Here is a 13,439-nt window from a genome sequence, read left to right on the forward strand (position 1 = left end):
CCAAACCCTCTGGGGCAGAGTCTGCCCCTCACCTGGGCTCACCCCAAACCCTCTGGGCTCTGCCCCTCACCTGGGCTCACCCCCAGTCCTGTCCCCTCAGGAGACAGAGCAGGTTCTGTCCCTCACCCCCGGGCTGTGTCCCTCACCCCCGGGCCCTGTCCCTCACCAGTCCCTGTCCCTCACCGGTCCCTGTCCCTCACCCCCGGGCCCTGTCCCTCACCCCCGGTCCCTGTCCCTCACCGGTCCCTGTCCCTCACCCCCGGTCCCTGTCCCTCACCGGTCCCTGTCCCTCACCCCCGGTCCCTGTCCCTCTCCCCGTCCCTCCGGGCCGTCCCCGCGCTCCCGCGCTCCCTCTGCTGGCGCCGCCGCCGCAGCGCAGCCGCTCGGGGTCAGCCCAGGCGGGCCCGCGGCTCCAGCCGAGCCCGGGGCAGGGAGGAGGGAGCCGGGAAGGGAGGCAGGCTCGACACTGAATTTCGACATTGAAAACACCACAGAACACCCGGAAAAGCAGGTTTCGGAGTTATCAGAGAGTTCATCAATCTGTGGGAGCTACTACAGCAGGAAAAACGCTGTGGGAACTACCTCAAAAGCAGGTTTCTAAGCAGTGCTCGTTAAAACAGCCCAACAGTTCCCTGCCAAATGGAATTGCCTCTGTGCTGGCCACAGGATAACCCCACTGCTGCTGAACTCCCAGAGGCGCCTCGCTGTGCTCTGCATCCACAGGGAAGAGCCTCTGGGTCACTTCAAAGCTCAAGTCCAGACCCTGACTTCTGGCCCTAGAGTACTTTGCTTCCAGAACATTGCAGAAATTTTTTCAAGCACTCTCTGAGTGAAAATAATTTTTTTTCCCTGCTGTTTCTCTTCAATAACTAATCTAAACATGTGATGATTTTCCACCTCCAAACCATTTTACCATGGCCAGACCCATAAAATCCCTGCTAAGCCTATGAATATCATCTCTAGTAATAAACACCATCACTTAGTTCTTATACTGTTGCTGAGCATAGCAAGGAATACTTGAGGCTTGCTGCCATCCAATCCGTAATTTAAAAACAATTAAACAAACGTTCTTTTCATCCCCATTTGCTTTTACTAATCATTCTCACATTTTTCAGCATGTTTTCCCCCACCCATTTACCATGCACCATCCTTTAGTACATAAAGGACACTGAGAAGATTCACATCAACAATGGGAGCTGCAGTCCTGGGAATAGAGGAAGTGATTTCATGTATTGCTGATTTACTCTTTATTATCCTCTAAAACTTGCATGAACTTGCATTAATGATGAGCTTTCTTCTTCTCATCAGTGCACAGAAGCAACAGGAAGGAAGTGAAGAGTCCCAATTCATCCACTGTGGTTGGTTTTTTTTGGTTATGAGTTGAAGCAGAAGGCATTTAACTACAACAGAACTCCTCCATTTCTTCTTGGCACTCACTCAACATAAGGGAGCTGACAGCAAAGAACTCTTATCCAGGAGGGATCAAGAAGGGACCCAGACTATTCCTCATTCAGATTTTCATTTTAAAATCGTGTTTCTCCTTTAATTTGACATTGATCAGGCAAAGTTACCCTCTGTAAGCAGCCACAGCCCACATGAGACTGAGGGAACCAGCACCCAACTGCTCAGGGGAGCAGCTCAGTGGGAAGAGCTGGGAAACACCTTCCTGCCTGCAGGATCCAGTCCCTGCTGCTGGACTGCCAGAGCTAATAATAGCTGAAGTGTCTGCTACAGCACAGACAGGATGGAAGAAGATACTGAGCAAACACCTGTCACTCCGCCTCCCACTCAATTCATTAGGAATTTGGGTAGATCTCACAATTGCTCCATATATTAAGCTCCCATTCCATGGCATTGCTGTGTGCAGCCCCCTGCAAGGAGAGGTGACCTTGTATTTTGCCATGTCCCCCCTGGAATGCTCCAGAGGGGCACATCCAGACACAGCCAGGGTCCCACCCTCAGGTGCCCCACATGGGACAAAGAGAAGTTCCTCTGTCCTCACCCTGTTGTGTCCTGTGCAAAGCCAGCCAGATGTGCCAGCTGCTCACAGAGCAGTGCCCTCATTTGGGAGGCTGCAGCCCCAGCTGTGCTGTCACCTCCCTGGCTGTCCTGTCACCTCTGTGCTGGCTTTACCTGGGCTACCGCTCCTCAACTTCAATTCCTCATGAACACACAAAAAGCAGAAAGTAGAAGACAGGCAATTGTTAAATGTGTTTAAAACAAGACAGACCATTTGCCACATGAAAATCTTAAATCCATGGAAGTTCTTAATGGAACTAAAATATTGGTAGACACCAAAATTGATTTTACTGGCATAATTTCTGGACTGTATTCCAACATGGCTGGGGGAGGCTATCAGAAACTGCTCTGATAGAGCCTCTTGGTCCATTTTCTGTGAAATGCATAGTTCCACCTTCCACTGACAGTCTTTACTATGCCAAGCTTCACAAAACCCTCAATAGGACAGAGGAAAGCTCACACATACAAACTCTGGGGCTGTGGAGAGCATCAGTGACATCCTCTCAGTTACCAACAGATGTTTTGTTAATAAAACTTGCATGTACAAACGTCCACAAAATGTCTTAACAAGATCAGTTGTGACAGCTAAAGATAACAGCTGCCATCATGCTATGTCATATCAAATTACCACAAAGAGACTTTTTTCCACGTTGTTAACTCCAGAACGTTGACTACAAACAAATACAGTTATCTGCAGAGGAACTCCAAGTGCAAGGGATTTTGCACCACTTGTGCAGAAGAACAGTGACTTTGAGGACCAGATAGGGAAATCATTCTGAGCAGCTGGGAAGGGTAATTGCAGTGTAACTGCAAAGCCAAGCACTGCTCCTGCAGTCAGCCAGAAGCCAAACCACAGACCTACCTCAAGATACAGAAGCAGCTCTTGGCCCCCGAAGATAAGCGACAGAAGCCAAACCTCTGCTTGCTGTCAATGTCTGTGAGCACAAAGGTGAAGTTCTGCCCAACTTGGTTAATGGCATGGCTGGAACAGAGAGCGGGAGAGAAAAATTACTGCTGAGCTAACTCTGTGTCAAGTATCACATCCAAGTCATTGAACCTATAACATTTCCTCTTTCAGCAGAGTTTTTTTGAGAAATCAACAAAAAAGTATGCACCCTCCAGAAGCTTAAATATGCTTGATGAGGGAGGAGTGGGGGGTTTGTGGTTTATTTTTCCCATTTTTCAAGTGTGGGAGGATACTAATAATGAGTTTATCTTTAAAATAAAATGGTTCTGATTATCAACCAGCAACCAACCCCATGTTCTCTCATATAACCCAAATACTTCTAATTATAGGAAATTAAGACTTATTTCAGGTCATGTTCTAGGGTTTTTTTAGGTTTTCTGAGAACTGAGAAATCTGACTTGCACTGACATGTAGCTTTACAAGTCACTCCTACTAACTGCAACAAATACCCTGGTAAATTCAAAGCCATTTAACAGTCACAGGCCTTAAAATATTCTCTTCTAAGATGCCACATACAAAAATCCAGTTTTTGTGGGAGAGTACACACTCAGTGCCTAGAGGAAACAAAGGAAAAACAGACTTGCAGAACTAAAAGCTGGATCCAAATGGGAAAGATGTCACTGTCCAGCTTAGAAAGAAGAACCCTTCAGTGGATTCCAAACAGGGAAGGGAAAACATGCTGTGACGAAGATGAACAAAAAGACAGATATTTAAAGCATTCCAATAGTCTGAGAATTAGCCAGTATGAGTACTATCAACCTCCTGAAATCTAAATGTCAGCAGAGCAACTACTTCCATAAACCACACTGAGCTGCTGGGGATACCCAAAAATCCCTCACTGGTGGTGTGTTTTATCTGTAAAGCTTGGATGTAATGTTACTATGGTGATTTTAGTAGGGTGTTTTAGAAGGGGATTATATGCTTAATTTTAACAAGGTTGAGAGCAGAGCGTGTGTGAGAAATAGCATTAGAACTGACAATTAAAATTATGGAACAGGGGGAAAAACCACGTTTCATTAGCAGCAGGGAGAAGCTTGTTTATTAAACAACTCAGACAAGCTGGGAGTTCCTCCAGAGCAAACCTAGAGAGTCCTGCATTCATGTGACCTGGAAAGCCAAACCTTCCTGACAGGTCCTGCTCCATTCAGTGCCAGTTTTTCACAGGGAAGGATAAACTTCCCCACATAAAAAGTGCTCTTGCTAAGACTTTAGTATCAACCCTTCAGACTCACAGCTCTGCTTTCAAACAGGCAGAAGGTCTATTTAGAGCCTCCCAGGATGGAAGCAGCATCCAACTGCTCTCTAAGGGGGCAGCCAGAAATTATGGCTGGAGGGAAGGGGAGGGAATGATTTCCATAAAATCCCCCAGCACCTCCACCTGACTAACAGAACCCTGGCAGGGAGCAGGACCAAGGAGCAGCTCTGCACTGCTGCCTCTGCCTCATTCCACCACCCCAAGAGCAGAAAACTCCTGGGCCATTGCCTGAAGGAATGGCCAAGCTGTCCCTGGGGTGGCCACAACACAAGAACAGAATCAATGTAAAAAGAATGGAGTGTCTGTGCCCCTGAGAGCCAGGAGCTCCAGTGCCACCACTGCCTGTTTTAACACCCACAAGAGAAGGAGCACAGGCACCTCCTTCAGCTGCCACAGCCTCAGCCTGGGGGTGCTCTGCCTCCTGCAGGCTGGGAAGTCCACTCTCCATCTGAAATTATTAAGTGTGTTCTGGGTGACAATGCCTCCTTTTCGTTCAAACTGGCTGGCTTGCAGTCTTTCAGTGACAGTCTGTGATATTCAGACAAACAAGTGGATCCAGAAATGGGAATCACTTTTCATTATGTTCTCATTTGCACCCCATATGGGTTTTCAGTGTTCTATCTTTCAAAATGTTATATTGCTGAGGAAAACCAAAAACAACAAAACAAACAAAACCCCTAGGTACAATAAATCTACACACAGAAAGCATAACTATTTCTAGCAGAAACAAATACATGAGAAAAATGTATGAGTATTTGCCTGCTTCCACCCCTTAGGAAATGAAAAGAATGAGCAGTAAAACAGGGATTCCAAATTCTAAAATGAGAAAAAGACTTGCAGCAGTTTAATCACAGTAAAGGTCAGTTCCCTCAACCCAAACCATTCTGTGTCTCAGCTGATGAAGACGAGTCATTCTGACCAATCAAGTGATGCTCAGAGATGAGGTGAGCACTGGTGCAATCTTTCAAAATTTCAATTGTTGTTCTTTTCACGAAACCATCAAGAACAACTCACAGTAAATGCAAAACTAAAAAAGTTCTACAGTTTCCTAGATTCCAGGAAGTAAATATTTTCACATCTTCTCACATTCACTTTACAATTTCTCCCCAAAATCAGAAGTCACCTTAAGTAGCTGTCAAGTAAAACAGCAGCATCCCAGCAACATCAAGAGGCCTTCAAATATAAAGCATTTCATTAATTGTTCCACCCCAATTTTGGCAATTAAGAAATAAAATGCCCAAGCAGACAAAGCTTTGGTATTAATATGCATATTTGACAATTCCTACCCAAGCATTTTCCATCCAAGCATTGTGCAGAAGTGAAAAAAATGCCCTCGGAGTACTCCCACCGAACAACTCCAACTTTTAAAATTTCTTTTTGTTTCATGGTGCCCATAAAAACCCCGGGAAAAAGTGATTCTGAGACTATAATTTGCACTCAGGTGCTTTAAGTCCCAGTCACACAGACAGAACACTATGAATGGTATGGCTTTTATTTTCTACAGGGGTTTTATTGACAAGCTTATTTTCTTGTAAAGCTTGAAAAGCTAACAATACCTGTCCACATAGAAGGGGAAACAAAACTTGGTCAGAGTCTGTAGAACTTCCTGTAGAGAGAGGGAGAGAAAAAAAAAGATAATTTATACATCTATGGGGACCAATAAATCTAATATTAACCACATCACACAATTTCACAAGTTTGCCCTGAAGAAATAAAAGACAGATGAAGAAATATGGGCTTTATCAATTACATGGAAGTAGTACCAGGCAGTCAATCATGTGAAATAATAAACATGATCAAACTTCATTAAAAATGAAAAATTAATCAAGATTCACACATGGGCAGGCAGCAGGAGCCATCCAGCAATTCTCGGAAGAGGAGGAGGAGGTTGGGTTGTTGAGTGTTAACACCTCTCTGGGGACAGCCCCTACCCTGACCATATGGATCGCAGTGAATAACAGCAAACCACATGGGCCTGGCCTGGCAGGACCACTTCTGCTGGCACAGCTTTTGACTGTTACCTAGGAACAGAGGTCTGGGGATTAGAGAATGCTTCCCAACATCAGCAAGATAAATAACAAAAGATGAAGCCAATAGGTCTCATAGCAGGAATGTTTAATGTTGCCTACTGCTATTAGAAAGGAAATCTCGGCGTTAAAAGACTGATTAAAATAATGTGTATTAAAATTGATATGGATTGTTTAACCTACAAACCATTTTCTAGAAGTTGCAAAGCAGCACCACAAACAGAAAAGCGTTTAAGCACGAGAGCAAAGAAAAGGATGAATATGAAAAGTGAAAACATGATCAGCAGATAAATTAATAATTTTCAACTTTACGACATTAAACAAATGCAGTTACTAAAGAGGCAAAACCAGAAATATGTTAGTCCCAAAATAGTTGTGTTCATAGACAAAGCTAACCATTCGATCTTCAAAATTTGAATTCTGTAACCCACAAGACACCATAAAGTTCTCTGTTTACAGATCTTTCCTACAGCCAATTCATTGCTCATTCTCCTTCACACTTCAACATTTCAGGTCCTGAAGTGTAAATTCCATTTCTGCTTTCAGAGCCCTGAACAAACAACAAACCCTCTGATCAAATCAACACTTTTCTGACCAATAGCAATAAATTATCATCAATAACTAAATAGATGCTTCTTGCTTCATTTATTTCTAAGCAAATGCCATCATTCCCAAATAAACTCCATCAATCTAATAACCTCTCCAGTGAAGCACAAAACATATTGACTCCCTTGCAGGAACATGTTCCTCCTGCATAATTCAAACAAGCACAGCCCATCCTGAGCCGTGCTTTCAGGCTCAACTGCTCACACTCTTCTTTGGTGGTTTCTTGACAACTAAAATGTGGCAAGTTCTGAGGATTTCAGGCAAAAACAGATATGGAAACTTTGACTTCTTGACAGTTTATTGATAGATTATTTAACAACCTCCTGTTTTTAAAGAACAAGAAAGGATCTATTGAAGAATGCCATGTAGAGCAAAGACGTCTCCTCCTTTGAATTGCAGCAGGAAACTTGGAAAGGAGCTATGTAGATTGCAGAGTAAACTCTGCAGAAATCCCTATTTTGATACAAAATAATGCCTTGATAGTAAAGGTCTCATTAATATGATCGGGTTCCCGCTGGGGCAGAATCTCACTGACTTCACAAGCTGAACAACTCCAATTGCTCAGGCACAAAAACTGCATCTGGACAAATTTTTAACTACTGCACAGTGGTCCTTTGCCACAACTGAACTCTCACAGTGCAAAATACCAGCAAACAAACAAAACCCACAAAAGAATTCTAAAATTGTGAAATTATTATATCAGGAGAACAAAGTGCCTGCATCTTTACTGGCCTTATCAATACACATTGATTTTTAGAAACAAAATCACATAGATACACAACATTCTGAAATAAAACAGTGTTAGAAGACAAAGCCATTAATCACCTCAAAATGGCAGAAGATATTCTCTCTATTATTTTGATGACTTGAATAATTCCTGTAACTGCAAGTAAAACCATTCACATAATAAACCATTCAGCATCTCATCAGCATTGTGTCACTGGAGAAGTGCATTACTCAGAACTTCCTCTGCACTTATTCCTTGATATTTACAGCTTCCTAAATGCAGCAAAGGAAATGTTCACGTAAACAGGCCATATACTGGCCCTGTACTGCTCCAAACTGCCTTCTCTTTTAGAGAAGGATTTACAGTGATATTATTATCTGGCTTTTGCAATGTCATTCAATATAATTTGCTATTCACTATACACTAACTCTTATCTGCCTCAGTTCACAACCAAAAAAACTGAGACTAGCACAGGTTAACTGCAGACTTATTTTTCAATGGTAACTAACAAAACAAATACCATATGTAGAATTAGTTTTTAATTAGGAAAACTGCTGATCTTTTGCATGTAAGAAAACAGTTACTGAAGAACTATCCCATTCTTGCTCAAGTTGCAAGCTCGTTACTCTAAACATAATGCTGCTTTTTTAAAAATTCTTTAAATACTCCTCAGTTTGAAAGATAAGCAATACCTACAACATGTATATGCAACATTCTACCCAACCTCTATAGATTATTACTTAGGACCTAGAAAATCCTTCATTTCTTTATGATTTCAGACAAAACAAAACCTACAATTGCTCCATGTCTACATCTTATATTTTTATTTTTTTTAAGCCAACATGAAGCACAGAGGAAGTATCAATAGTCTGTTTTCTTGTTTTACTCCCTTATGGCTGTTTTCCTAAAGAAAAACCTGCATAAATGCCTGTGAAGCAGGAGCCCCTAAAAAGAAGAGCAGAGCCCCCCAGCAGTCCAGGACAGGCAGCTGATCAGCGCAGATCAGCCGGGAGCTGCCGCCGGGGTCTCCAGGGCACCACGCGCCAGTTTTCTGGATCAATCCCCAAGTTTATATTTTCACAAATCTTTTTACATGCAGTTTGATTTTTAACATTTTAATGAGCAAGAAGCGCATCTCCAGCAGGCAGCCACCAGAGCTGAAGTGCAGGGCACGAACCGCGTCCCGGGGGATGCGGCGCAGCCGCGGCACCGGGGGCTGCAGCCCCGGCACCACCTGCCTCCCCGTCCCAAGGTTCCAGCTCTTTTCATAATCAAAACACTGCTGACATTATAAACCCCACATGGGCTTTCTAAAATCCTTCCCAATCAATAAAGCCAGTACATAACTTATCGGAGACAACACAGAGCTCATTGATTAAGTTTGGTTTCAGTAGCAAAGTTTTCAAAATAAATGAGGCAGGAACACCGTGCTCAGCCCTTCTGTGTCACAGCCACCTCTGAAGGTGAGGCCGGCTCTGCAAGGCTTTCCTACGCAGGCAGGACAGACTTGGAAAGCCGGGCTGGGAAATACACACAATACACACCGGGCTCGTGTCCCAAAGCATCGCTCTGTTGCAACCAAACAGTAAAGAAAGCTCAACAATGCTGAAAAAATGTGCACATTCACTTGTGAATTTAATATGCAAGCTGTAGCTGAAGTCTTTTTTATTTTTAAACCCTTCACCGTATGCTCCCTCTTCCAAATCAACAGAACAACTTCAGATTTTCTTAAATACAGTGGGTTGCTTCACTTCTGCTCAAATGAACATCACTAACAAATATCCCACGTGCAGCTGCAATTAAATAAAACTGCACTGATAAATGAAGTGCAAATGACTGGGCTAGAGAAGGGGCTGCTGCAAAGTATCTGCTCCTAGAAAGATGCACGGGACACCAGAGATGCAAAAGGGAACAAGAAGTGTAGGGAGAAGAGGGACAAAAAAGAAATTAGAATATCAGGAGATCTGTGGAAAATGCTGAGTGATTAAGGAGTGATACTTCCATAGGAATGGGAGTCAGAGCAGGGAACAACACACCACACAAACCTACAGGCTGGGAAAGATGAAACTGGAAGGACCACCCAGAGGAGAGACTGGAGCCTCAGCTGTGGATGTGGGGAGGTGGAAAGGAAGGACCCCAAAGCCCACAAGTACACGTTACAAGAGAACAGAGCACGGCCAGTGAGGAGCTTCCCATGGAGAAGAGATGACTCCCCTATGAAAAAGGGGATTGCTGGCTCACTTCCTTGCCCTTACACCTGAGGCAAAGCACAGCTGGGGCTGCTGCAAACAAAGCACTGCACAGAGAGGATGGGAACTCTCACCTTGCCCAGCCTGAAAGGCCACCTGACCCCAGCAAACCAGCAGGAAACGCTCCCTCTGCCACGGGGGGACACCAAGAGACTGCCAGGAACATCAACAGACTGAGGAAGGATGGAGACAAACTGGACACGGAGGCCCAGAAGGGAAATGCAGCCAGCCTGAAGGGCTCAGGCTGCGTGAGCACAGCGACCAGCACCAGGGAGCAGCCACTGGGGACTTCACTGCTCCTCAGAAGCAGCACCACATTTAAACACTACAGAAATGTTAACAGTGCATTAAAAGTGCTAAGAGATTAACTGAAGAAAAACATTATCCAATTTAACACGGGTTGTCCATTAATGTCTCCTATACACACAGAATTGTAAACTGCTGTTATATTTAATTCAATTATTTGGATAATTTTAAGCGAACAATTAATTAAATTATCCACTGCAAGGGAATAATAGGTTTAAGAATTCAAAAAAGCAAACGACAACCTTAAACCCAAAATTTCTCTAAGTTCTAAAGGCTTTTCTAGTTTTGAGAAAACTGGTACAACACAGATTCTTTTTAAAAAATCATTGCTTGTTTAAAATATTTATGTCACATTTCATACTGCATTGATTTTGCAATAAAATGTTTTTATTCCTTATATCCTTACTGAGCATTATTGAATTTTGTAATGTAGTAAATATTTTAAGAAATTATTTTCATCAGCTCTTTAAAAGAATGTTCTATGCCCAAAAAATCTGGACATAATTTGCTTAATAGAATGACTTTAAATTGCCTGAATTTAGTTTTATCTCTGCTTTTCTAATCCTACTGGTATTCGAATACAACTTCATAGCATTTGTTCTGTGTTCCAGAAATGCACCAGCTTTTCCGGGGCAATTCTAAAGCTTGAATTAGGGGAGGGTTTTTCTCCCAAAGTCGCCTGTCCCTGTCTGAGGGTCAGCAGAGGAACAGGGCCAGACAAAATAACATCATTTCATTGAAGGTAACTGATTGTTCTCAGGAAAAGGCTGTTTTAAACAAACAAACAAACAAACAAACAAAAACCCCCAACACGTACATCCACAATCCTGGAACCAGGAAGAGCAGGAGATAAATAACATTTCCCAGGCATATTGAGGCCTGCTAGCATTTAAATATTTTAAACGTACAAAATATGTGCACAGATGGGCAACTTTTCTCCTTGCATTACTAAAAACATATTTCAAGATAAAGCTCAAAATCCCTGAATTTTTTAAACCTAATTGTGACTCTGTTTCTTAGAATTGCCAGCCCAAGGCCAAAGCTCTGCTGCCAGCAGCCCTTCAGCTGTGATTTGGACATTACAGGAGGGGCGGCGAGCTCCCCGAGGTCTCGCTCCCTTTACAGCACACCAAACCCAGCAGATAATGGGCCCGCGCTCAATTCCTCAATTCTGCTCAGCTCCTCCTGGGACACGGCCCAGCAGATGTGATAAAACTGTGGCAGAGAAGTAGCTCTAGTTTTTGCCTTAATGACAACTTCAACCTCTCCACTCACAGAACAAAAGAACAGGAACGACTGTTACTTTTCTCCAGTAGAAAAAAAAAATCTGAAAGTAAAGCTGAACTAAATATTCAAGCAGTTTTTCAAAGAGATCTCCTCAACAAATGTCTTTAAAACCGCTTCAGTAGAAGCAGAGATTTTGTTTCATTCTAAGAGAAATAGATTTTAGTTTAAAAAAAATAAATCTACAGCTACTGTTGAACTGTTGAATAATTGTTCCAGTCTTAAATCACAAATAATTGAAAAATTATACTAACGGGCATAAAAAAAATCAGGTCCAATTATGTGCATAAACAGTGATCAACTGGTAAAGGTAAGAAGTGTCAATAGCAGAGAGCTGGAACACCGATTCAATTAAATGTATTTTAAACATTTAATTACTAAAACCGAGGAGTATTTTCACTTGCAGATTTAGCAGAAATGAGGTGAGAACTATTAGCTGTGAAAAGATAATCACATCCTGCTCAGCCCCTAAGTCAGTTGCACAGGTACACTGCACCAAAACCAAAGCTTTAAATCTATCCTTGGGTTAGCATTTGTTAAATATTATAATTCTGGCTTAAGATGAGTGGCCTTTTCAGCCTTGGTCTCCATCGCTCTATTCAGCTCCGAGCACATACCCACTTAATCAGCAATCATTGTTCTCTGAGGCAGGACTTTGTTGTCAAGACAAGCACTGAAACCTTTAAAATATTTCAGAACTGGCATAAGAAAAAAGTGATCTTTGTCAAACAAGGACAAATTTATGCAAATCTTTTATAAACATTCACAAACATTTATTTAGCTTTTGAAATGTTGGCCTCATTTGAGAGCATGAAAATGAGGGGGAAGTAGGAAGATGCAAAGGACAGCTTAGAGGCTGGCACACTACATAAATATTCAGAAGGAAGATTATAGGATTCATGTTAGGCTGTCTTAGGTTTCTCCAAAGTCCACATAGAATACCAAAGAACAAAACTAACGAGAAGTAGAGCAGATGTTAGACAATGCAGCAGCCCTCTTTTCCACACTCACTTGGCTATACTTCGATGCTTTCATTTTTTCTTTCAATATGGTCAGGTCATTCAAGGATTCTCCTATAGACTCTGTATTGTGGCTACAGCGCTATAAGCTGGACCTCTGTCAGCTTTCCAAAAGTTCCTGATGAAAAGGCATTATGCAAATTGTACCTCTCTTACTCTCTTTTCAGGAAAAAAGCCTCCAGTATGCAGTCATTGGAGTATTGGAAGTCCCAGCCTTCATTTCTGTATGGTTGTGTTTGCCTTAGGGCCATGCTGCTTGTTTTGACAGTGGATCCCCCCAGATAGTTGGGATTAGTCGAGCTTGTTTAGATAAACTTGAAATCAAGGCCTTCTCTAGGTAGACAGCTAGATGTAGCTACTGAGTTTCCAGCTGCCTTCTGCTTTCATCCCAAAACAACTGCAGATTCACAGCAGAGATCACAGCCACAGGCTATGTCACACACATAAGTACGAAATTAAAGGCTGCTAAAAGAAGCCTTTGTAAGTCTTAGTGCTAAAATAAGGAATCTGTACTGCATAGTTTAAACAAATTATTGAAGAAGCACCAATAAAGGTCTGCAGCAGAGTTAACAAGATGTGTGTGAAAGAAATGCTCTGTTTACATAACTGGGCAGGATCAGGCTTTGCTAATCACCACTGCCCCATGCACTGTGCAGCCTCTCCAAAATACAAGGCAAGGAAATTCTTGGAAGCACTGTCTGCTACAGGTCCCGAAAAAGAGCTCTGTTCATCAAATACAAACTTTACCATCACAGGAGACTATTGTGGCAGCACTGCTCCAGTCACATTTTCAGTCATATACACAACCAGATCTGATCTTTGCTATAGTCAGATAATGCAAGCCACAGGGATTCATTCTCACAAATATAATATGTTCAAAGAGAATGGCCAGAGCTCCAAACTGAAATTAAAACCTAAAATCAAAACCCGCCCATGTAACTACATTACACCTTTATAATCTGCACTGTAGCTCAGTCCCA

General features: G+C 42.6%; 1 protein-coding gene across 4 annotated transcripts in view; it reads right to left on the bottom strand.

The window, feature by feature from the left end:
* The window catches only part of DENND1A (DENN domain containing 1A), a 150,238-nt gene that overhangs the window by 99,580 nt on the left and 37,219 nt on the right, over positions 1-13,439 (bottom strand). For all 4 annotated transcript variants that reach the window (XM_064393754.1, XM_064393753.1, XM_064393757.1 and 1 more), the window contains exons 4-5: positions 5,798-5,847; positions 2,882-3,001 (exon numbers count right to left, since the gene is read on the bottom strand). In XM_064393754.1, coding sequence (XP_064249824.1) covers positions 2,882-3,001; positions 5,798-5,847 — 170 coding nt within the window. The remainder of the gene's footprint in view (positions 1-2,881; positions 3,002-5,797; positions 5,848-13,439) is intronic.

Source organism: Passer domesticus, chromosome 18 (assembly GCF_036417665.1).
Source record: "Passer domesticus isolate bPasDom1 chromosome 18, bPasDom1.hap1, whole genome shotgun sequence".
Taxonomy (NCBI): domain Eukaryota; kingdom Metazoa; phylum Chordata; class Aves; order Passeriformes; family Passeridae; genus Passer; species Passer domesticus.